Raw genomic sequence first — 21,975 nt, 5'->3', positions numbered from 1 at the left:
TGCTGCTTGGCCTGCTGTGTTCATCCAGCCCTGCACCTTGTTGTCTCACAATCTAGGACAGAGTAGTTTGCTTAGTTGGCACCCTATTCTCCACCTTCATCATTCACCCTTTCCACTCATCTACAAGATCACTGTAATTCAGCAAAGCTACTTCATTGCAGCATCATCGCTTGACAGTTCCCCTTCAAGCTACACAGTCAAAAGAAAGCCTACAAATACAGAAAAAAGGCCCTTTGTACTGGTCAAAAACAATCACTTTACATTCTAATTCCATTTACCGACACTTGGCCCTTGCCTTAAATGCCCTTGATATCGCAAGTGCACATCTAAATAACTCTACCACTCTTTCAGGCAGCGAGTTCTCAATTCCCACCATCTGCTGGGTGAGAAATGTTTCCCTCACATCCTTTCTAACCTCCCACCCCCTAACCTTAAATCCATGCCCACTTGTCATTGACCCTACTACCAAGGGGAGATATTTCTTCCCATCCACTTCTCTTTGTCCCTTAAAATTTGAATTATCTCAATCCTGTCCCTCCTCTGCTCCAAGGAAAACAACCCCAGTCTATCCAATCTCTCTTTATAATTAAACTCTCCAGCCCAGGTAACATCCTGGTAAGTTTCCCTTGCATCCTCTCCAGTGCAATCGTATAACTTGGCTTCTAGAACTGCACGCTGTGGTCCAGGCAATCTTTTATACAGTTCCAACATTACCTCTCAACTCTATGCCTCCACTAATAAAGGCCAGTATCCACTTGCCTTCTTAAGCACCTGTCTACCTGTCCCATTACCTTAAGGGACCAGTGGACATGCACACCAAGGTCCCTCCCATCTTTGGTGCTTCCCAGGGCCCTATCATTCATGCGTATTCCTTCGTCTTTGTTTGTCCTGCTCAAATGCATCACCTCACCCTTACCTGGATTGAATTCCATTTGCTATGGTCGGCCTGTCTTTATCTTCCTGTAATCCAAGACCAACCTGCAATAGGGTTACTATTTACTACCCTACCAACTTTCATATCATCCAAGAACTTACTGAGCAACTTCCTACATTCAAGTCTAAACTATTTTTATGAATCACAAACAGCGAAGGCCCCAACACTGTAGAACCCTACTGGACACAGGCTTCCAGTCACAAAAACACTCAAACATCACCCTCTGCTTCCTGCCACTCAGCCAATGCTGTATCCTGTTTGCCAAGTCTCCTTGGATCCCACGGGGACATTATTGAAAGCCTTGCTAAAATCCAAGTGGTTTACACTGCATGCATTGCCCTCATTTACACACCTGGTTACCTCTTTGAATTTTTCAATCAAGTTGGTCAGACATGACCGCACCTTAAACTATTCTAACCGCTCTTCATTAATCTCCACATCTTCAAGTACAGATTAATTCGGTCCTTCAGAATTGCTTCCAATAGTTTCCCCACCAGAGGTTAGACTGATGGTTCTGCAGTTTCCTGGTTTATCCCTTGCTCTCATCTTGAATAGTGGTACCACATTGTGTGTCTTCCAGTCCTCTGGCACTTCTCCCATGGCCTCTGAGGAATTGAAAACTAGTGTTCAATTCTAACCTCAGGCAACTGTGTGGAGTTTGCACATTCTCCCAATGTCTGGTGCGCCAGTTTCCTCCCACATTCCAAAGGCATGCAGGTTAGGTGGACTGGCCATGCTAAATTGTCCCAGGGATGTGCAGGCTAGACGGATTAACCACGGTAAATGCGGGGTTACGGGGCTGGGGAATAGGTCTGGTTGGGATGCTCTTTGGACAGCCCATGAAGACGCTATGGGTTAATTGGCTTCCATCTGCACTGAGGGAATTCTTTAATTCTAAGTTGAAATCCCATACTATCACTACCCACTACTTTTACATTCCTCTGAAATTTGACCACGTCTGCTTTTTGATATCTCTCAGACTGTCAGGAGCCTACAGTACATTCCCAGTCACGTGATTGCTTTTTTTGGTCTTTAAGTTCTACCATCTTGATTTGGAGCTATATCACTGTTCTTCACTATCGTGAGATCAAAATCCTGAAACTATTTTTCCAGCATCGCTGTGGTATTCCTGGACAAAATTGAGTGCAGCTGTTCAAAAAGGCTATTCACCACCACCTTCAGGGACGGACAACAAATTGTTGGCCCTGCTGGTATTATTCTTACTTTGTCATGGGATAGAAAAAGTCAAACCATTTTATAATTATACTGTGGGCGAGGATCTCACCTGATCAAGTTCTGAATAGTGCGTATAAATGGGCTATGGTTTGATTGGAACCATTGTCACAAAACAGGTGCGAATGCATTAGCACGTGCTCCATAAATACCATTCAACTGCCTCGTGCTCACTTTTTAGACTGCCATTTAAAACCTATCTTGATTGATTCCAATCATGCACATACACTGTATAATCATTATTACATACGGCCACAGCTGTGTGTGTATGTATGTATGTACGCACATGTGTGAGCGCGAGCGCGACAGACAGACAGGCAGGGAAGTGGGGGTCATCAGTGGGTGTGACATGATTGCTCCACAGCATGCTGCCAAGGTTTCAATGACCCAAATAACCGCCTGTGCATAATCACTCTAAAAAATACCTGTCTAGGTTCTATTATTCAATTCATTTCTGGAGACAGAAAATATTAAAAGGCTTTTATAAGGCCCAGAAATTCTTAGTCATTTGATCAGGATACCATCCACAGTTCTGCCTGCACTGCACGCAAAACAAAAAAACTTTTCACTGTACCTAGGTACACGTGACAATAATAAATCAAATCAAACATTATTTAAACACAAAGATCAAGTACGGCAATCACTTTGTAAACTGTCTGTATTATATATTATTCCAAATATTTTACATTAATATGAACATGTATGCTACCACACAAGGTTTTGTTCAATCTTTTCTCAGCTTTTTCGAACAGAGGAGACAAACTACCAATCACTTCTTCAGAAGTCCACAAAGATCAGTTAATCTAGCCTGGCGAAAATTTACAGCAGAGACTAAGAGAGATGTGGAGAAGTTTAAGGAGGTAATGCCAGAGAAAAAGCCTGAAGCAGTTGTTGGTTTTGAGCCATCAACGGAGGAGTGAAGAGTAAAGAGAAAGAGGAATTTGGGAATTTGAAGATAGGATAGGGCAAGATCATAGACGGAATACAGACAAGGTCAAGGATTTTGAGTTAAATACTCTGGGAATTAATAGGAGGATGCAATTAATGTGTGTGCAGTGTTTAGTGAGGGAAAAAGTATATGCAACATCTTTGGTTAACTTTATGAGGGGTGAGTGTCAGGGTTTAGTCAGGATGTAATTAAACCTGAAAATGACAAAGGCACATATTAAGGTTTCAGTGACAGAGATCAAGGAATACAAAAAGGCTAGCAATGTTTCAGAGCTGAAGTAAGCAGTGATAGATTGGGTGTGGCATTGAGAATTTACTTCAGGGTCAAAAAGGGTGCCCAAAATTACAGCTGTCTGATTCTGTATGACAAATGGTGAGGGAATACAGGGGCAGAATTTCTAATCTATAATGACTTTGACATCTTATTGATGAACTGGTAAAGCACATAATTATGAACAAATAGTCTGACAACACATAGGCAGTTATAAGACTTTTTAAAATTTTCTTGAGGAACATGGATGTTGCAGGTTGGGCCAGCTTTATTGCTCAACCCTAGTTGCCCTTGAGAAGGTGGTGGTGAGCTGCCTTCTTAAACTGCTGCAGTCCATGTGCTGTAGGTACACCCACAATGCCCTTTAAGGAGGGAATTCCAGGATTTTGACCCAATGGCAGTGAAGGAACAGCTATATAATTCCACGTCAACAGTGAGTGGCTTGGAGAGAAACTTGTAGCTGGTCTTGTTCCCATATAGCTGCTCCCTTTCTAAATGGATGTGGTTGTGGGTTTGAAAGGTGTTGTCTAAGGATCTTTGGTGAATTTCTGCAGAGCATCTTATGGATGATACACACTGCTGCTACTGAGCAGTGAAGGGAGTGGATATGATGCTACTCAAAAAGGCCACTTTGTGCTCAAAAGTGTCAAGCTTCTTGAGTGTTGTTGGAGCTGCACTCAACCAGGCAAGTGGGAAGTATTCCATCACACTCCCAACTAGTGCCTTGTGGATGTGCACAGGTTTTAGGGAATCAGGAGGTAAGTTACTTGCTGCATTATTTCTAATCTCTGACCTGCTCTTGTAGCCACTGTATTTATAAGGAGAGTCCAGTTGAGTTTCTGGTCAATGGTAACCCCCAGGACGTTGATACTGGGGTATTCAGAGATGGTCATGCCATTGAACGTCAAGATGTGGTGGTTAGATTGACCAGCACGTGTGGCATGAATGTTATTGGCCACTTGTCAGCCCAAGCCTGAACATTATCCAAGTTTTGTTGCATTTGAACACAGGCTGCTTCAATATCTGAGTAGTCGCGAATGCCCCTTTACACTGTGCAATAAACATCCACGCTTCTGACTTTATGACAGAGGGAAGGTCATTGATTAAGCAGCTGAAGATGGTTGGGTCCAGGACAGTACCCTGAGGAACTCCTACAGAAATATCCCGGAGCTAAGATATCTGACCTCCAAAAACCACAACCAGCTTCCTACTCGCCAGGAATGACTCCAACCAGAGGAAGTTTGCTCCAACCCCCTTTGATTCCAATTTTGTTAGGGCTCCCTGATGCCACACTTGGTCAAATGTGGCCCACTGTCAATGGCTGTTAATCTTACCTCTGTAGAAATGACTAATAGATAGGACACCATCCAAAGGTTGCAATGCAAGTTAATGATGGGAAAGTCACATCTATTTCATTGGAACTTTGGAAAACTGTAATGGGCACTCGTGCATTTCAACTGCATAATGTAAATGCATTACATCAATCAGGGTTCAGGGGAGTTATTCTGTCCAAGTTAGGAGCTTGTAAATACAAGTTCCACTCCAGGACTTGTGCCCAAATATCAGGGAACACAAATACCACTGATTGAGGTATGAGGAAGTGAAGCATTGAGAGTGTGCCAGCATGTGATGAGACATTAAAATGAGGTCTTGACTGTCCCTTCAGTTCGACATAAGATATCTCACAGCATTATTTCAAAGAAATTGGGAATTATTCCCAGTATTCTGACATTATTTATCCCTCAAATCAGCATCTCATAAACAGAAGATGCTATTTTAACCATGGGATATCACTCTTCGTGAAAGTGCGTATCACTTCTGTTCTTTTTCTTTTTAGTGATTCCCAAAAGATTACAAGTAAAATGTAAAACGCTGGTGACATGCATGATAAATGCTTTATAACTTTTGTAGTTGCCAAACCCAGCATCAGCTGATAATACAGCAGGCACGGGGGGGGTGTCTGTAAGAGCTACATAAACAAACAGGGGATACTTCTCATACGGTCAATTTTCCTGCCTAACTCCAATGCCATTTAACACAAGACTCAGAGGACATGAAAGGTGGCAAGAACATTTCTCTAATTTAGTTTTCTGCTTGTAAATATTTCACATTGTATTGATTTCACTTTACTCATGTGTGCATCATCATTGGCTGGCTTAGTCAGAGTTAAGTATACTGGCACACCTCGTGGTTGTTATAGGTTGATGTTACAAGGGAGTTACCATAAAGAAATGTCTTTCCAATGAGTATTTGTGATCACTCTCTATTGAAGTTCATTTTCGTGTTCAATGTTGTACTCATTACTGAGAGACACAGTGAACCAAAGGCTCAGTTGGGTCTTCCTTCTGTGCATTGTGGAGAAAATTGTCTGTGATCTCCCTCAATAGGATATCTAAGATGTAATAAATAAGCTCAAAAGCCCTAAAAAAAGTTCGCCAGCCAACAACCAGAGATGGTCAGTGGGGACACTGCCTTTTAGGTCACTCTTTTCTTTTAAGAAAAAAAACTGAACTGACAGTTCTGACCAGACCCAAACATATCCAAATTGCCACCTCTTCCAGTCCACCAACCCATCATCTTTCCTCTCTTCAATTCCACTCTGACTCCAAAACCATACTTCCATGTAAATCTCCCCCTCACCACTGATTAACCCTTGCCAGCCTCATACCCACATGAAAGCTCCCATTTTCCTGATCCTCTCCTTTGTACGCTGGAGTTCAACAAGGAAAGCTGCTGATGTGAGAGAGATCTACACAAAGCTGACTGTTGCATGCCATCTTTAAAGTAAACGTAAACCAGGTGCCACAAGTTCCCCATCTTTATCTTGAGGGTAGAACATAATTACAAGAAGTGTTAACACAATGAGTATTGAAATCAGGCAAATATGATAATTGAGAACTGACAACACACCAACTTGAGGCCCAATATGCCATAATCACAATGCTGACTTCATCCCTGCATCTCAACCCAATGTTGAGAAATTGGCATTCCAGCTCCTGCCTAATTCAATCATACATCCCTTTTCCCATTCTTATAAGCCCCACTCCCTTCCTGGCAGATCATGCGGTCATTATCACATTGCTGTTTCTGGGATATTGTTACAGCGTTTTCTATATTTCACGGTGATTACAAGTCAGAAGTACTTCATTGGCTGTAAAATAATTCAATGGTCATGACAGGTGCCATATAAATGCTCAGTTATTTTTATAACTGTAGAGGAAAAAACTGAAATCTCAGGAGACCTACAGTCATGCATAAGCAAATTTAGAAAAAAGCCAAACAATTGCAACTTCTCTCACTTATGTATGATACTAAAGATACTCAAAACAGATAACCCAACAAATACAGCTGATCCAAGCCCTCTTTCCTACCAAACAAAATTCATGGGCTTTCCAGTACTGCTATTGCATGATCTCATAGGGTTCAAATCACAAAATTATGGGCGATGGCAGAGATTAATTCTAACAATGCAAGAAGAGTGGCAATGACAGAAAATTATGTGCCAGACTTTTTTTTTTTTAAAAAAAAGCTTGTGTTAAGTAATATAATTGAAGAATCATACTGATATACACTGTATTGCTCAAAGTTCTCTCTGCTTCCAGGCTCATTTACCTGGCCTCACTGCATCTGGGTGGGGGGTGCAGGAAATGGCAAGTGCCCCCACTCTTGATTAGAATTCTGTAATCCCTGCTGAAAGTCAGACATGCATAGATACAGACAAAAGCAAATTCACATTCAGCTGTAACATATCCCCACAAATAATCTAAATTTACATATTAATAAGTCATTAATAAGATTGCTAATTAGAAGGCAGTTCTGTAATACAAGCAAGTACATGTTTAGGAAGATCTAGCTCAAGATCACCAAATTCATTTCATAAAGTTTTTAATAGGCAGTAGGTAAGATTATCATTTCATCAATCTAGACTGCATTTAACTTAAGTGCAGTGATGATGACTAATGTCTAAACCATTGCATTTCTAACCAAATACCTCTCCTTATGAAGGCATAAGGCAAATCTGCAGGCCAGAAGTTTTAATAAATTGTACCTTCCTCTAAGTGACATTTCCAACATATCTTGAACGTAATCCATCCAAATCCTAAACTAAAGAACATATCCCAAATTTTGGAAAGAATCCTTTTCAAAAACAGATATTTTAGTGACATCAAAATACCTTCTGACAAAAGTTCATTGATACAGCAAAAAAACACTTCCAAATTAAACAAAAACCTGATAAGCACTTGGCAATTTTAGATAATCTTACAGAAATTTAGCTACATGATAAGTGTCTACTGCATTCTAAATCTTACAGTATTTTCTTTCATTCACAAGGTCAGTAATATTTATGCATCCTTAATTGCCATCAAGATGATGACGGCGAGTCATTGAACTGCTAGCGTAAGTACACTCATGCCATTTGTGAAGCAGTTCCAGGATCCTGACTACAGTGAAAGGATTACAATATAGTTCAAATTCATGATGGTATGTAATTGTAGGGAAACTGGCAGGTGGTGATGTTCCCATTCATCTGTTATTCTTCTATATTGCAAAATGCAGATAAGTGTAAGTGCTGCTGAAGGTGCCTCAGCAAGTTGCTGCAGTGCCTCTTCCAGACAGTAAACACAGCTGCCACAATGCACCCATGGTGGAAAAGGTGGTAGACAGGGTGTCAAACAGGCTATTTAATCCTGGTTGGTTCTTGACCATTTTGGGACTGCATTCACCCAGGGAAGTGCTGAGTAACCCATCATAGACCTGGCTTGAGCCAGACATTGAGGAATGAGAAAGAATTATGTAGCAAATAATTTGAAGACACTGATTGCTCTTCTATTTTGTATTGTTGATCTAGTCCAATTTCTGATCAAATGTAATACTCAGGGTGTGGACAGAGGGGATTTAGCGATGGTAATGCCACTGAATGTCACGAGGACATGGTTAGATTCTTGCTTGTCAGCATATGATCACTGTCTGGCACATATTCTCAATATTAATTTGATTAAGACAAGTATAAAACAATATTCTACTGAAACCACAAAACCAAACCAGTCAAATTACATTTCTTCAAGTTTCTGAAAGTATTTCCAACATTAATATCTTAAACTTTGGACCTTCAGCTAAATGTTTAATAGAAAAATGTTTACAATAAAGCTTGACATTATCTCAAAAACCTTTGCTTCACATTTTTCCCTCCACGGTGGGGGAGTCCAAAACTAGACGGCATAGGTTTAAGGTGAGCAGGAAAAAGTTAAAAGGAACCGGAGGGACAACTTTTCACACAGAGGGTGATGCAGGTATGGAACAAGCTGCCAGAGGAAATGGTGGAAGGGGGTACATTTACAATATTTAAAAGATATCTAGATGGGGACATGATTAGGACGGGTTTGGAAGGATATGGGCCAAATGCTGGGAAACAGAGCTAGATCAGTTTAGGGTACCTGGGTGGCATAGGGGAGTTGGACTGAAGGGTCTACTTCTGTGCGGTATAACTAAGATACATTAGATTATTTACAATTACCACAAAGGCTATTAATAGTCAGTTTTTTTTGCTACTGTATGAGAATATTTTACCAAAGCAGCACAGACTTTTCTTATGCTTCTCAGAAATCTTAAAGGTCTTTACAATGACAAAGCTACTTTGAAGTGCAGTTTTAGGCAATTACTTTAGACAGCCAATTTACACATAGCAAGCTCCCACAAACTGCAATAGGACGAATGCTAGTTACTGTTTGTGATGGTGCTGCCTGAGGGAGGGGTGTCTGTCAGACACCTGACGGATTCCCTGCTCTCTGAGTAGCGCCATTGAAAACTAATATCCAGCTAAACTACTGGCCCGGTAAAACTGAGCCACAATTTAATGTTTCATCCTAAAGATAGCACTTCTCCCTCAGTATTTTATTAAAATGTTAACTTAATTTTAGAAGGTCTAATTCAGATGGAAAATATACTGTAAATGGCAGAACCTTTAACAGTACTGATAGGCAGAGAGATCTGGGTGTACAGGTACACAGGTCACTGAAAGTGGCAATGCAGGTGGAGAAGGTAGTCAACAAGGCATATGGCATGCTTGCATTCATCGGTCAGGGCACTGAGTTTAAAGAACATTTATAGAACCTTAGTTCGTCTGTATTTGGAATACTGTGTTCAATTCTGGTCGTCACACTACCAGAAGGACGTGGTGGATTTGGAGAGGTTACAGAAAAGATATACCAGGATATTGCCTGGTATGGAGGGCATTAGCTGTGAGGAGAGGTTGGAGAAACTTGGGTTGTTCTCACTGGAACGATGGAGGTTGAGGAGTGACCTGACAGAAGTCTACAAGATTACAAAGGGCGTGGACAGTCAGAAGCTTTTTCCCAGGTTGGAAGAATCAGTTACTAGGGACCTTAGGTTTAGGGTGCAAGGAGCAAGGTTTAAAGGTGATGTATGAGGCATTTTTTTTTTTTTAAAACACAGAGGGTGGTGGGTGCCTGGAACTTGCGACTGGGATTGGTAGTGGAGGCAAATACAATAGTGACTTTTAAAGGGCGTCTTGACAAATACATGAATAAATGGGAGTAGAGGGGCACAGTCCCCAGAAGGGTAGGGGGTTTTAGTTGTGACAGGCAGCATGTCGGTGCAGGCTTGGAGGGCAGAAGGGCCTGTTCCTGTGCTGTAATTTTCTTTGTTCTTAAATAAGTGTTCAAGTTCTAAGAAGCCATTTTAACCCACAACTTTCTGATTCAGTCGGTAGTTCTGCAACAGTCATTTTGCTTTGTAATCAGAATTAGTTAAATAATTTAGTAGCAATCTTACAGAATGGGTTTTAAATTTAAAAAAAAAGCTTGTTCACTAGGTTTTGGATAAGCAGACAGGAGTGCTTTCAAACAACGTGGGAGGAAATCTGTTACCCAAGATTATTCTTGCCCATTTTTTAGCAGCTTTCATTTAGTTAACAAGGTGCCCGACATGCAAAGAAACTTATCACTATTCTAAGTCCAAGCCTCCAAACTAATCTACAGAGGAATTTGAAGAAATGGAGCTTCCCTTTAGTTCATGCTGACTCAACTCCACTGTTCACTGAAGTGGAGGTGAGGTGTGGGGGCAATTCTTACACCTCAGCTTTGTAAGTCTGCACCTGAACTTTCTGGATGTAGCTAAGTGAGCTGCCCTCCTGCAAGGATGTTGTGTTCAGTCTAAACGATGAAGTGTTTCAACCTTTCTCATTATTTTTGATATTAAGTAACACAGTAATGTAATTTTTTTCCTCTGGGTTGTTTTCTCCAACATGCATAAGAAAAATTAATAAAATTTCAAACTTGGTTCAAATATTTGTTCCCTCAAGAAAGGCTCCCCATACCCATTATTTCCCACTCTCCAATTTCCCTGTGCTTCTTATTGCTAGTGCCTGCCTTGCCCATTTGTTTACATCAGTAAATCTTACTTTGAAACAAAAGAGGTGCACGTAAAGAAGTGGCTAATTGTTTCTTCATTTCACTGTCTGGTATGTTAATTATATTCTGTGCATACATATCATTAATCAAAAAAACAAACAGCTGCAGATGGACCTTAGACTAGAGCATTTGAACCCTATAAATTAGCAAAAGTACATGGTGCATCACTGGTGTTGCACAACCCTATGCATCAAGCAAATAACTGCAATATCTATAAAGATCTGAGTCTCATGAGGCCAGACCACCTTTGGAAAACCACAGGAATCATACTGATACCCTTTAAAAAAGGGGTCATGCCTTAAGACAGACAGATCTGCCAGTCACATCTACTAACCTTCCTGACCACTCCCCCAAAAATATCTTCAAGAGCTGCATTTTAAAAAATCTTAAGTTAGTAATATTTTATTTCGATAAAGTTTCAAAATAAAAGAAATCACAGGACGTTTTGAATTTTAATCCCATTATTTTTAAGAAAAAAACTGCAATCCTTCAAAATATTCGAAAATATTAAGCTAAATTACACGAACAGTTTTTAATAGTTATCTTCATGCGTTGGTACCAAAATGCTTGACGAAATGTAATATTCGTAAAAGTGAGTACGCAAAATGAACTATCTTCACTGTAAAGATTCCAATCCCTTATAAATCCTCATTTATAAATCCATTGTACTTATCCTAACGTGCTTGCAAACTGAACGCGACTTGCATAATTGCTTGAAGGCTGGGGTAGAGGTGACAAGAGAGCCAACGGGTGAGTTCCCACCCTCAAAACCCGCAATAACAACTGATCGGCAACTAGATACAGCAGACCGATGTGTAAATTGTACTGTTTTAAAAGGCCTAGGCTCTCCGTTTGCTTTCCTTATCACCACCACCAGCCCCCAAAAAAGGCAAAACAACCTGATGTTTACCTTCCTTACGCCTTTGTAAATGTAAAAGTACAACTCCCGGCCCACATTAAAGCAGATTCTATCCCCATTGCCGGACTGGTCGTTCACATTTACGAATGACACCTTGACTGGATTGGATCCTTGAGAATTAAAAGGCACCCTGTTCGGCCGGCTGTATTCGGAGTGGGTTAACACTTTATAAACACCTTCCCTGGTAGTAAACTGAGTTTTGATTTCGTTCATCTCCTTCCCTCCTCCCTCGGTCGCCATGTTGTAATTTAGGATTCATCCTACCAAGCCCGGATGTTATTCAGGACGCCTGCGTCAACTGCTGGCTTTCCCCTGCGCGATGACGTCTATCACGCGCGAGACGTAACGTGACGTGCGCCGTGCCGTGACGCTGGCGGGCTGAGGTAAAAATGGAGAGTGATATCGCGGAAAGCTAAAGTTGAAGGTGTTGTTTCGAAACGATTGTGGTAGTTTTTGTTTTAGGTGGGGTTGAGTTGAGATCGTATTTCTTATTTGTTTCTCTATTTCCAATAAGTCTCAGACATTCGTTTGGTTTCGTGAGAGCACTGTTTCTTCACCATCAGTAATTGAATGTATGTTAGTAAGAAGAATGGTTAATATTGATTCTGCAATACATTGATGAGGGAGCTCTGCACCTCACCTCTTTAATGCCGCCCTCCGGATGGGAAGTTGTGATGATTAAGCATTTTCGAGCTGGTGAATTAGGTGAAGATCCCGTTTGCTATTTTCACGTATGACACCTTTTTTTGGTTTGACGGAAGTGGGTAGCACTGGAGGTTAGTATTTGTTGTCCATCCCGAATTGCCCTTTAGATGAGTTGCCTTCTTGATCTATTGCAATCTGTGTTGTGTAGGTACACCCGCAGTGATGTTAGGTGTTATATTTTCCAGATTGACGACAAATACTCGTCACCTCTACCGATGTATAGGTAGTTTATTGCCAACAATCCTCCTTTGTTTCTATTTTGAACGGCGAATCTCGTGATTAGTGGTAGAGGATACACCACTGTAGAGTATATACAGAAGGAGTACTTTTCTTCGATAAGAAGATGGTTTATGATAGCAGTAAGTGTAACTGCATTTGATCAGGCATAATTAGTTGAATCTTAGAGAGCTAGTAAGGAAACATCTGCTACCATTTGAGATAGTAGGAACTGCAGATGCTGGAGAATCCGAGATAACAAGGTGTAGAGCTGGATGAACACAGCAGGCCAAGCAGCATCATAGGAGCAGGAAGGCTGACTTTTCGGGCCTAGACCCTTCATCAGATTTCTGAAGAAGGATCTAGGCCCGAAACGTCAGCCTTCCTGCTCCTATGATGCTGCTTGGCCTGCTGTGTTCATCCAGCTCTACACCTTGTTATCTCTGCTACCATTTGAGTTGTGTTTGACATTAGAATGGGTGGAGTTAATGTAATAAGCATTAGCTCCTTCAGAATCCTGAGCTTGTATATCTTCCCCCAAACTTTTGTTACCTTATAGTTAGCCTATATTAGAAATACGTGAATAACTACATTATGTTTAGCATTATGCCATCTCCCCACAAGTCTCTGATGTTTCATACTTTTCTCAGAGTTTGAACCTGGAAAAATATTAGAGCTCTTGTTTGAGGACTTGTGATCTGTGAATCTTAAGTTCTTTGTGGAATGTGAGTGCCACTGGCTGAACCAATGTTTATTGCCCAAACCTAATTGCTGAGGGGACAGTTAAGAATCAACTATGTTGCAGTGGAACCAGAGTCACACGTAGACTACAAGAAGTAATGATGGCAGACTTCTTCCCCAAAGGGCATTAGTTTAGTTAACTAAATATGTTTTTGTAGTAATTGACAGTGGTTACATGCTTACCATTAGGTTTTAATTCTTTAAATTCAAAATATTTGTTGAAATCAAATTTTGTCAGCTGCCATGGTAGGATTTGAATTCCTGCCCACAGAGATGGTATTATGGATTATTAGTACAGTGAAATTACCACTATGTCACTATCTTCCCACTGCTGAAGGATCTTTAATCTCAGATATCTTTCGTAGAGAACACTGTTCATCGCAGACTTTGTTCCTCCATTACTTTATCTGGAGGATACTTGGTCTTTGAAATTTCCTTCCTGGAAGCTGCTCTGTTGAAATATTACTTTCTTCCTTTTAGTATCCTGAATTCCAGGTAAGCTTCTATTTGGAAGAGGTAGTTATTTATTTCAGTATCCTAGATGCTTAGGTCAGGCATTTTCTTCATCTTGATCATACCTTGAAGTGTGGATGTTAGTTTAGCTCCTATGAAGTCATATGTAGTATATCTCCCTCATTTTGTTGTTCAGGCTAGGCATCTTCAGTCATTCATTGTTATTGTTTGACTGGCAAAGAGACTTTTCAAATGCACAGTCATGCTACTGAAAAATTGCTGCTCCCTCAGCACCATCTGTCATTGTCAATAACTTCTGTTTTAGAAACTCGAGGATTGAACATTTCCACCTGTCCTGTGAAGTTTATGACTTCCTCTATGTTGTCAATGTTAAACAGCTCTTTTATGCTAATGTAAGTGCTCTCACTTGAATATTTCTTCTGGTTTGAGCTCCACAACCAATCTGGGAAGCCTAATTATGTCCTCTTCCAATCGTGCCTTGACTGAATGGCAGTGAAGGTTTGTTCACAGACCAATGTTTCAATAGCTGTTTGATATTGGACCAGTTAAGGTTATCGATCTCCAACTCTTCTGATGATATGACGTTGATACGTATGTGCTGGCTCAAAAGTGAAGATTTTTGATTGCAAATAATACTCATTTTCAATTACCTTATGTGCATTTCCTTTGTAGTAAGACTTGCATCATTCTGACATTAATTCCACTAATTCATTTAATGCAGTCCTTAACTCTGTAGGATTTAACATGTATTTCTTTGGCAATGGTAACTGGTCTGATAGGATTGCTATAGCAAGCAAAGAAAAAAATCAACACGATTCCCATTGACATAGGCTAGTTCTGCTGGGAGAGCCTTGGCATGTTCTCCAGTGGAGGTATCCACAGCTGCAACTGTTTTTGTTGGTGGTTAATATTTCAGCTGCTTATTTTCTCAAAGAGTGATGTTCTTAAAATTGTAAACTCACTTCAAGTAGATGGCAAATGAGTTTTAATGCAGAAAAGTGTAAGGTGAGGCATTTTGATAGGAAGAACTTTGAAAGACAATATGTAGGCCATATTAGATCAAGTAAGGGGAGGTAAGAATGTTTCCTTCTATTAGGACATTGGGGTAGAGGAGCAAAGAGAGCTGGTTGAAAAGATGTACAGATCTTCCCTCTAGTTGGTCCCTTCACCACTTGCTGCTAGCCCAACATATGTTTTTTTTTATGACTCAGCAAAATTTGTCAGCTTGGTGTTACCAAGCTACTCTTGGTGAATGACATTGAAGTCATCCACATGTAGTGCATTCTGTGCCCTTGCCACCTTCAGTGTTTCCTCCAAGTGGTGTTGAGCATGAAGGAGTACAAAGTGTTAATCAGGAGCAGGTTTTCCTCCTCATATTTGACCTGATGCCATGAGACCTCATGGAGTCCAGAGTTGTTGATTCCCAGGGCAATTCCCTCCTGACTGTACTGCCACAGGACATGTTCAGGAATTGTGATGGTCATGTCTTAGATGTTGTTGGTAAGCTATGACTACATCATCTAGTCTGTGAGACAGCTCTCTTATTTTAGGGGAAGCTCCTCAATGTTAGAAAGAAGGGCTTTGTAGGATTAACAGAGAGGGGTTTTCTGGTGCCTAGGTCAACACCCAGTGGTCCACATTGATACCATTGGGCTGCAGGGTTCCCAAGTGGAATATGAGTTGCTGTTCCTGCAACCTTCGGGTAGCATCGTTGTGGACTGCAGGAGGCCCAGGATGGACATGTTGTCTGAGGAATGGGAGGGGGAGTTGAAATGGTTCGCGACTGGGAGGTGCAGTTGTTTAGTGTGAACCGAGCGTAGGTGTTCTGCAAAGCCGTCCCCAAGCCTCCGCTTGGTTTCCCCGATGTAGAGAAGGCCACAACGGGAACAGCAGATGCAGTATACCACATTAGCAGATGTGCAGGTGAACATCTGCTTGATGTGGAAAGTCTTCTTGGGGCCTGGGATGGGGGTGAGGGGGGAGGTGTAGAGGCAGGTATAGCACTTCCTGCGGTTGCAGGGAAAAGTGCCAGGTGTGGTGGGGCTGGAGGGGAGTGTGGAGCGGACAAAGGAGTCACGGAGAGAGTGGTCCCTCCTGAAAGCAGATAAGGGTGGGGAGGGAAAAGTGCCTTTGGTGGTGGGGTCGGATTGCAGATGGTGGAAGTGTCAGAGGATGATGCGTTGGATCCGGAGGTTGGTGGGGTGGTACGTGAGGACGAGGGGGGATTCTGTTTTGGTTATTATTGCGGGGACGGGGTGTGAGGGATGAGTTGCGGGAAATGCAGGAGACACGGTCGAGGGCATTCTCGACCACTCAGGGGAGGGGGAAGTTGCGGGCCTTGAAAAACGAGGACATCTGAGATGTACAGGAGTGGAATGCCTCATCCTGGGAGCAGATGCGGCAGAGGCGAAGGAATTGGGAATAGGGGATGGCATTTTTGCAGGAAGGTGGGTGGGAGGAGGTGTATTCTAGGTAGCTGTGGGAGTCGGTGGCCTTGAAATGGATATCGGTTTCTAGGTGGTTGCCAGAGATGGAGACAGAGAGGTCCAGGAAGGAGAGAGAGGTATTAGAGATGGTCCAGGTGAACTTAAGGTTAGGGTGGAAGGTGTTGGTGAAGTGGATGAACTATTCCTCGTGGGAGCACGAGGCGGCGCGGATACAGTCATCAGTGTAACGGAGGAAGAGGTGGGGTTTAGGGCCAGTGTAGGTACGGAAGAGGGATTGTTCCGCGTAACCTACAAAGAGGCAGGCATAGCTCGGGCCCATGCGGGTACCCATGGCCACCCCCTATGTCTGTAGGAAGTGGGAGGAATTGAAAGAGAAGTTGTTGAGGGTGAGGACAAGTTCGGCTAAGCGGCTGAGGGTGTCAATGGAGGGGGACTGGTCGGGCCTGCGGGACAGGAAGAAGCGGAGGGCCTTTAGGCCATCTGTCTGGGGAATGCAGGTGTATAGGGACTGGATGTCCATGGTAAAGATGAGGTGCTGGGGACCGGGGAATTAGAAGTTCTGGAGGAGGTGGAGGGTGTGGGTGGTGTCACAGACGTAGGTAGGGAGTTCCTGGACCAAGGGGGAGAAAATGGAGTCGAGATAGGTGGAGATAAGTTCGGTGGGGCAGGAGCAGGCGGAGACAATGGGTCAACCAGGGCAGTCAGGTTTGTGGATTTTGGGAAGGAGATAGAAGCGGGCAGTGTGGGGTTGGGGAACGATGAGGTTGGAGGCCGTGGGTGGGAGGTCACCTGAGGTGATGAGGTTGTGGATAGTTTGGGAGATGATGGTTTGGTGCTCGGGGGTGGGGTCATGATCAAGAGGGCGGTAGGTGTCGGACAGTTGGCGCCTGGCCTCAGCGATGTAGAGGTCAGTGCGCTATACTACAACTGCACCTCCCTTGTCTGCGGGTTTTATGGTGAGTTTGGGATTGGAGCGGAGGGCTGCACGTTCTTCTGGGGAGAGGTTGGAGTGGGTGAGAGGGGTGGAGAGGTTGAGGCGATTGATGTCTCGATGGCAGTTGGAGATGAAGAGGTCGAGGGAGGGTAGGAGGCCTTGGGGTGGTGTCCAGGAGGATTTCTCTTATTAGATTTTGTAGCAATTTTGAGTCTTGCTAGGCCATTTTAGAAGGCAGATAAGAGTCGACCATCTTGCTGTGTAAGCCATACCAGGTAAGGGGGGAAATAAAGGTTTCCTTCCAAAAAGGACATTGTGAGTTTTTACAACAATCAACAATTTGAACCCATGTCATCAGAATATTTAGTCTGGGGCTCAGGATTACTAGTCCAGTGACATTACACAACACTACCACCTCTCCTTGCCCTTATCCTTCCAAGTGGTAGAAATCATGGATTTAGAATGTACTTTCAAAAAGAAACTTTAGTGAGCTTCTGCAGTGTATTTTTTTGGTAAATACTGCTGCTACAGTGCGAATGTTAAAGATTGACTAATTAAGGCAAGTGGAAAGTATTCCATCACGTTCTTGATTTGTGCCTTGTAGATACTGGAACATAAAAACTAGGAACAGGGATAGGCAATTCAGCTGCTTAAGTCTGCTGCATCATTTAATACAGTCACAGCTGATCTCATCTTGGCCTCAACTGCACTTTCCTGTCCTGCCCTCATAACTCTTTAACTTTGCCCCAGCATCCACCCTATTTTAGGGTAGTGAATTCCACAAATTCACGACCCTTTTGAGAGAAGTAATTCTTCCTCAAATCCGTTTTATGCTAACACGTGGCAGTTTTAAAACAATGACACTTTATTCTAGATTGACGCTGAAGGGGAAAAGCCTGCTCTATGTCTACTTTGAGGTATATAAGATGATAAAGAGGATTGACAATTAGACCTGCTCTCATTCTTGTAAACTTAACCTTCTCTGATCTGCCTTCAATTCAATTACATCCTTTTATAAGACTTTCATGAGTCAGGAGGTCAATTCTGTGATGTAAAGTGTGTGACTTTATAAATGTACTTTTTTAATATTATTTACGTTAGATGTGTGTTTTTGGTTTTTGAATTAGTAATGTAGATTTTCTTTGTATGAAGTTAATATTTAGCTTGTAAATATTATTGTAGCCGTGATGCTTGCTTTTTAAATACTTTTGAGGCCTAGCTTTAGAATTAATGGGTGTTGTGCACGACTGAGATTTTTGTTTGCCAACCCTGCAAATAAAAAGTGGGGCTTCAAGGTTTTTCAGGAACTTGTTTTTTTTTTTTCTTAAGCTTAAGGGAAACAACCATAGTTTAATGAATGAGTTTTGTTTTAAAGCTCTACTTTGAGTTTTAAGCAGCATTGTGAAGTCCTGGATGAAGATTGCTGTATAGGCCAGTGGTCTTGAGAAGGGAAGGATATACTTAACTAGTTTAGTTGGAGTGAAGAGTTAGTGTTAGTCCTAGTCCAGAAATGTTGGGATAAAACCTTGAAGAGGCTGCTTAAAGCTGAATATATTTAACCTTTTAGGTGTATTATAGCTCCAGAAGGTGGTGTCTGCAGTTGTAGTCTATATATTGTAGTAATTGACTTAAACCTGCCAAGTTTTTAAGAGTCAGGGACTGTGGTATGAATATTATACAAGTGGTGTCTTTAGGTACTGTACAAGGTGTGTTTTTGGATACTGTATCAGGGGGTGCTTTGGATACTACACAAAGCTTTCTTTTTCTTTTCAATTTATAAAGGAGTATTTTTGGATTAATGGGATTATACTTTTGCTGTGTGTCTAAAATATCTTTGAATTTGTATTGTAATTGTTTAATTTCTTCTATTTTATCTTCATGTATTTTGTTAATAAACTTCTGCTTTACAAAATCTGTAGCTTTCCATACTTGTGTTTCAGTGAGAGACCATTTTGTCAAAATCAATACTAATCAAAATATGATCTATCAAGCCAGGTTTCAGCCTGTGATCTGATTTTGTCCAATATTAACGTCAGCTGGGATCATAGCAGTTACTCACTACAGCATTCCTAGTCTTTGATTTGCTCTTGTAGCCACAGTATTATATGGCCAGTTCAGTTCAGTTCTCAATGGTAACCCCCAGGATTGTTATTGTAGGATTATAGCTTGACTGTGCCTGCATATTCTCTCCTTTTGAAGGAAGCCCATTGTACAGGCACACTAACCTTTTGATTCTAATGTATTGGTCTTGGATAGAGTGGATGATCATCTGTGTATGTACTTGAATTACATTGGCCCTCATTCTAATTTCTGTGACCCTCCTTTTGCAACAAGAAATTGTTTTCATTTTGCTTTTATTGGAATAAATACTCCATTTACCAGAGCTTTAAAATTTTGCACTGAGTTACATAAAACAATATTAGGGCAATCGTTCAATGTAATTGGTTTTAAAGAAAAGGAACAAGATAGTGGTAGCAGAGTTTAATCCAGAGATTAATGTCTAGGTAGTTGAAGATGCTCCTGGCATTGGTGGAGTGATTAAAAATCACAAGGTCAGAAATGGAAGAGCCAGCATTCTGACAGGGCGGCAGGCTATTACAGAGACGGACAGGGCACAGTACAAGATCACAGATGGACTTGAAAACACAAGTAAAAATTTTAAAGTCAAGGTGTTGCTGGCTGAGGAACTAAAGTAGGTCAGTTTGAATGATAAGTGAACAAGGCAGTCCAAATTAGGATGCTGGCAGTAAATCAGTAAATGTGAGCTGAACTTTATAGACTCTGTGGGAGACCAGGCAGCAGCATGGAGAGTAATCACAGCTGGCAGTAACAAAAGTAAGGATGAGTGTTTTCAGAGGCACATATGCTAGGGTAGGGATGTAGATGATAGTAAGAATAAGAAGCAGACAGTCTTAGTACAATGGCTATAGAGTCAGAAAGTCAGCCTCAGGGTGAAATAGAAAGTTGAAGGTAACAAACAGGACACAGGAGAAACACAGCAGGTCTGGCAGCACTTGTAGAGAGAGAAACAGTGTTAACATTTTGAGCCTGGTACGACCCTTCTTCAGGCGGCAGTATTTTGCCAGTGTTGCTGAACAAAGACCTTGGAATGCAGGTTCATAGTTCCTTGAAAGTGGAGTTGCAGGTAGATAGGATGGAGAAGAAGGTGTTTGGTATGCTTGCCTTTATCGGTATAGGAGTTGGGAGGTCATGTTGTGGCTGTCCAGGACATTGTTTAGGCTACTTTTGGAATACTGTGCGCAATTCTGGTGTCCCTGCTATAGGAAGGATGTTGTGAAACTTCAAAGGGTTCAGAAAAAATTTACAAGGTTGTTGCCAGAGTTAGAGGGTTTGAGCTACAGAGAGAGGCTGAATAGGCTGGGGCCACTTTCCCTAGAGCGTTGGAGGCTTGACAGGCTTATAAAATCATGAGGGGCATGGATAGGATAAATAGACAGACCAAAGGCATTGGAGAGATTACAGAAAAGATTCATGAGTGATTCAAGGGGTGAGGAATGTCTGCTACAAAAATAGATAGGAAAGGTTGAAGCTTTGGTGAAGACAAGTCTGAAAAATTTGATATTCGAGGTCATGAGAGGTCTGGGCAGAATAGACAAGAAGAAACTCCCCATTTGTGAAGAATGTGGGCACAGATTTAAAATCTTTGACAAAAGAAACAAAAATGATTATAAAGAAAAATGTTTTCACACAACAAGTTTTTAAGGTCTGGGCATGGCTGGAAATGTTGTGCAGTCAGATTCAATTGAAGCGTTCAAAATTGAATTACATTGTTATCCAAAAAGGAAGAATGTGCACTGTTATAGTGAGATAGCATGGGAATGGCAGTAGGTAAATGCTCATTTGGAGATCCAGAATGGTAGATCACGTGGCTTCCTTCTACTCCTTAACAATTGTGGTTTTGTAATATTAAATATGCATCATCACTTTCAGAAAGTCCAGCATTTTGCAGGTTGGTGATAGGATAAAATCCCCCCTCTTACTTCCCTGCCTCTTACTGTTATGTAAATCCAGAAGAAAATCCATTTGATTCCACCAATACATCAGGAGAATACGACTTCTAGTCATGTACAGAATTTGAATTGTACTGTTTAATAATAGGCTTATGAAACAAAATCTTACAAAGAAAGATAAGTCATATTATGTTGCTTGGCGGGCTTACATTTTAAAGGATTGTGGGGGATAAAGTTTTTTTTATCCTGAGTTTTGCAGACATAGCTGGAGCAGTTTCACCATGGTCATTGGATTTTTTTTTAATATGACTTATTAGAAACCACATGAATCGTGATTACAACTTACTTTGAAGTAGACCCTGCAGGGGCTAGTTTTGAACAATGACTGGCTTGAAGAGGTTCCTGTTTACCTAGCTGAGTTTGAGCAAAGTCTGCCGAGAACAAGTTGAATTGGAGGGAAGCTTGCTAAGAACAAGCTGTCCAACAGAAATCCTCTACATTGGTTCAGGGTGAAACTGATTCTTTCTCTTGACAGAGCGAGTGAAATAATATCCCATTATTATGATGATGACTGTAGAAAAGCAGCAGCTGGTTTATATATTTTCAAACACACATGTTTCAAAATGCTGACAAACTTTACAATTGTAGAAAGGGACTAATAGGATTAGTAGCATTTTATCACTGACTTAAATTTTAAACCACCATTATGGCTATCCGGGTATTTTTAAAAGAACTTTTAAGACATTTAATTA

General features: G+C 41.5%; 2 protein-coding genes across 3 annotated transcripts in view; both read right to left on the bottom strand.

The window, feature by feature from the left end:
• dync1h1 (dynein, cytoplasmic 1, heavy chain 1) overlaps positions 1-21,975 on the bottom strand; it is a 136,575-nt gene that overhangs the window by 79,176 nt on the left and 35,424 nt on the right. The gene's annotated exons all lie outside the window — the stretch shown is intronic.
• LOC109936406 (WD repeat-containing protein 20) lies at positions 3,305-12,028 on the bottom strand. Its single transcript, XM_048599980.1, has 2 exons — positions 11,727-12,028; positions 3,305-3,310 (listed from the first exon to the last, which is right to left on the bottom strand). Exons 1-2 carry the CDS (start codon positions 11,973-11,975, stop codon positions 3,305-3,307), a joined length of 255 nt encoding a protein of 84 aa, XP_048455937.1. The 5' UTR covers positions 11,976-12,028.

Source organism: Rhincodon typus, chromosome 8 (assembly GCF_021869965.1).
Source record: "Rhincodon typus isolate 14 chromosome 8, sRhiTyp1.1, whole genome shotgun sequence".
In the NCBI taxonomy this organism is placed as follows: domain Eukaryota; kingdom Metazoa; phylum Chordata; class Chondrichthyes; order Orectolobiformes; family Rhincodontidae; genus Rhincodon; species Rhincodon typus.
The sequence above is the reverse complement of the archived record's forward strand: the minus strand, read 5'-3'. Positions and strand labels throughout refer to the sequence as shown.

Coding starts and splice junctions, on each gene's coding strand:
- LOC109936406 (XM_048599980.1), bottom strand. CDS start 11,975: ATGGCGACCGAGGGAGGAGGGAAGGAGATGAACGAAATCAAAACTCAG.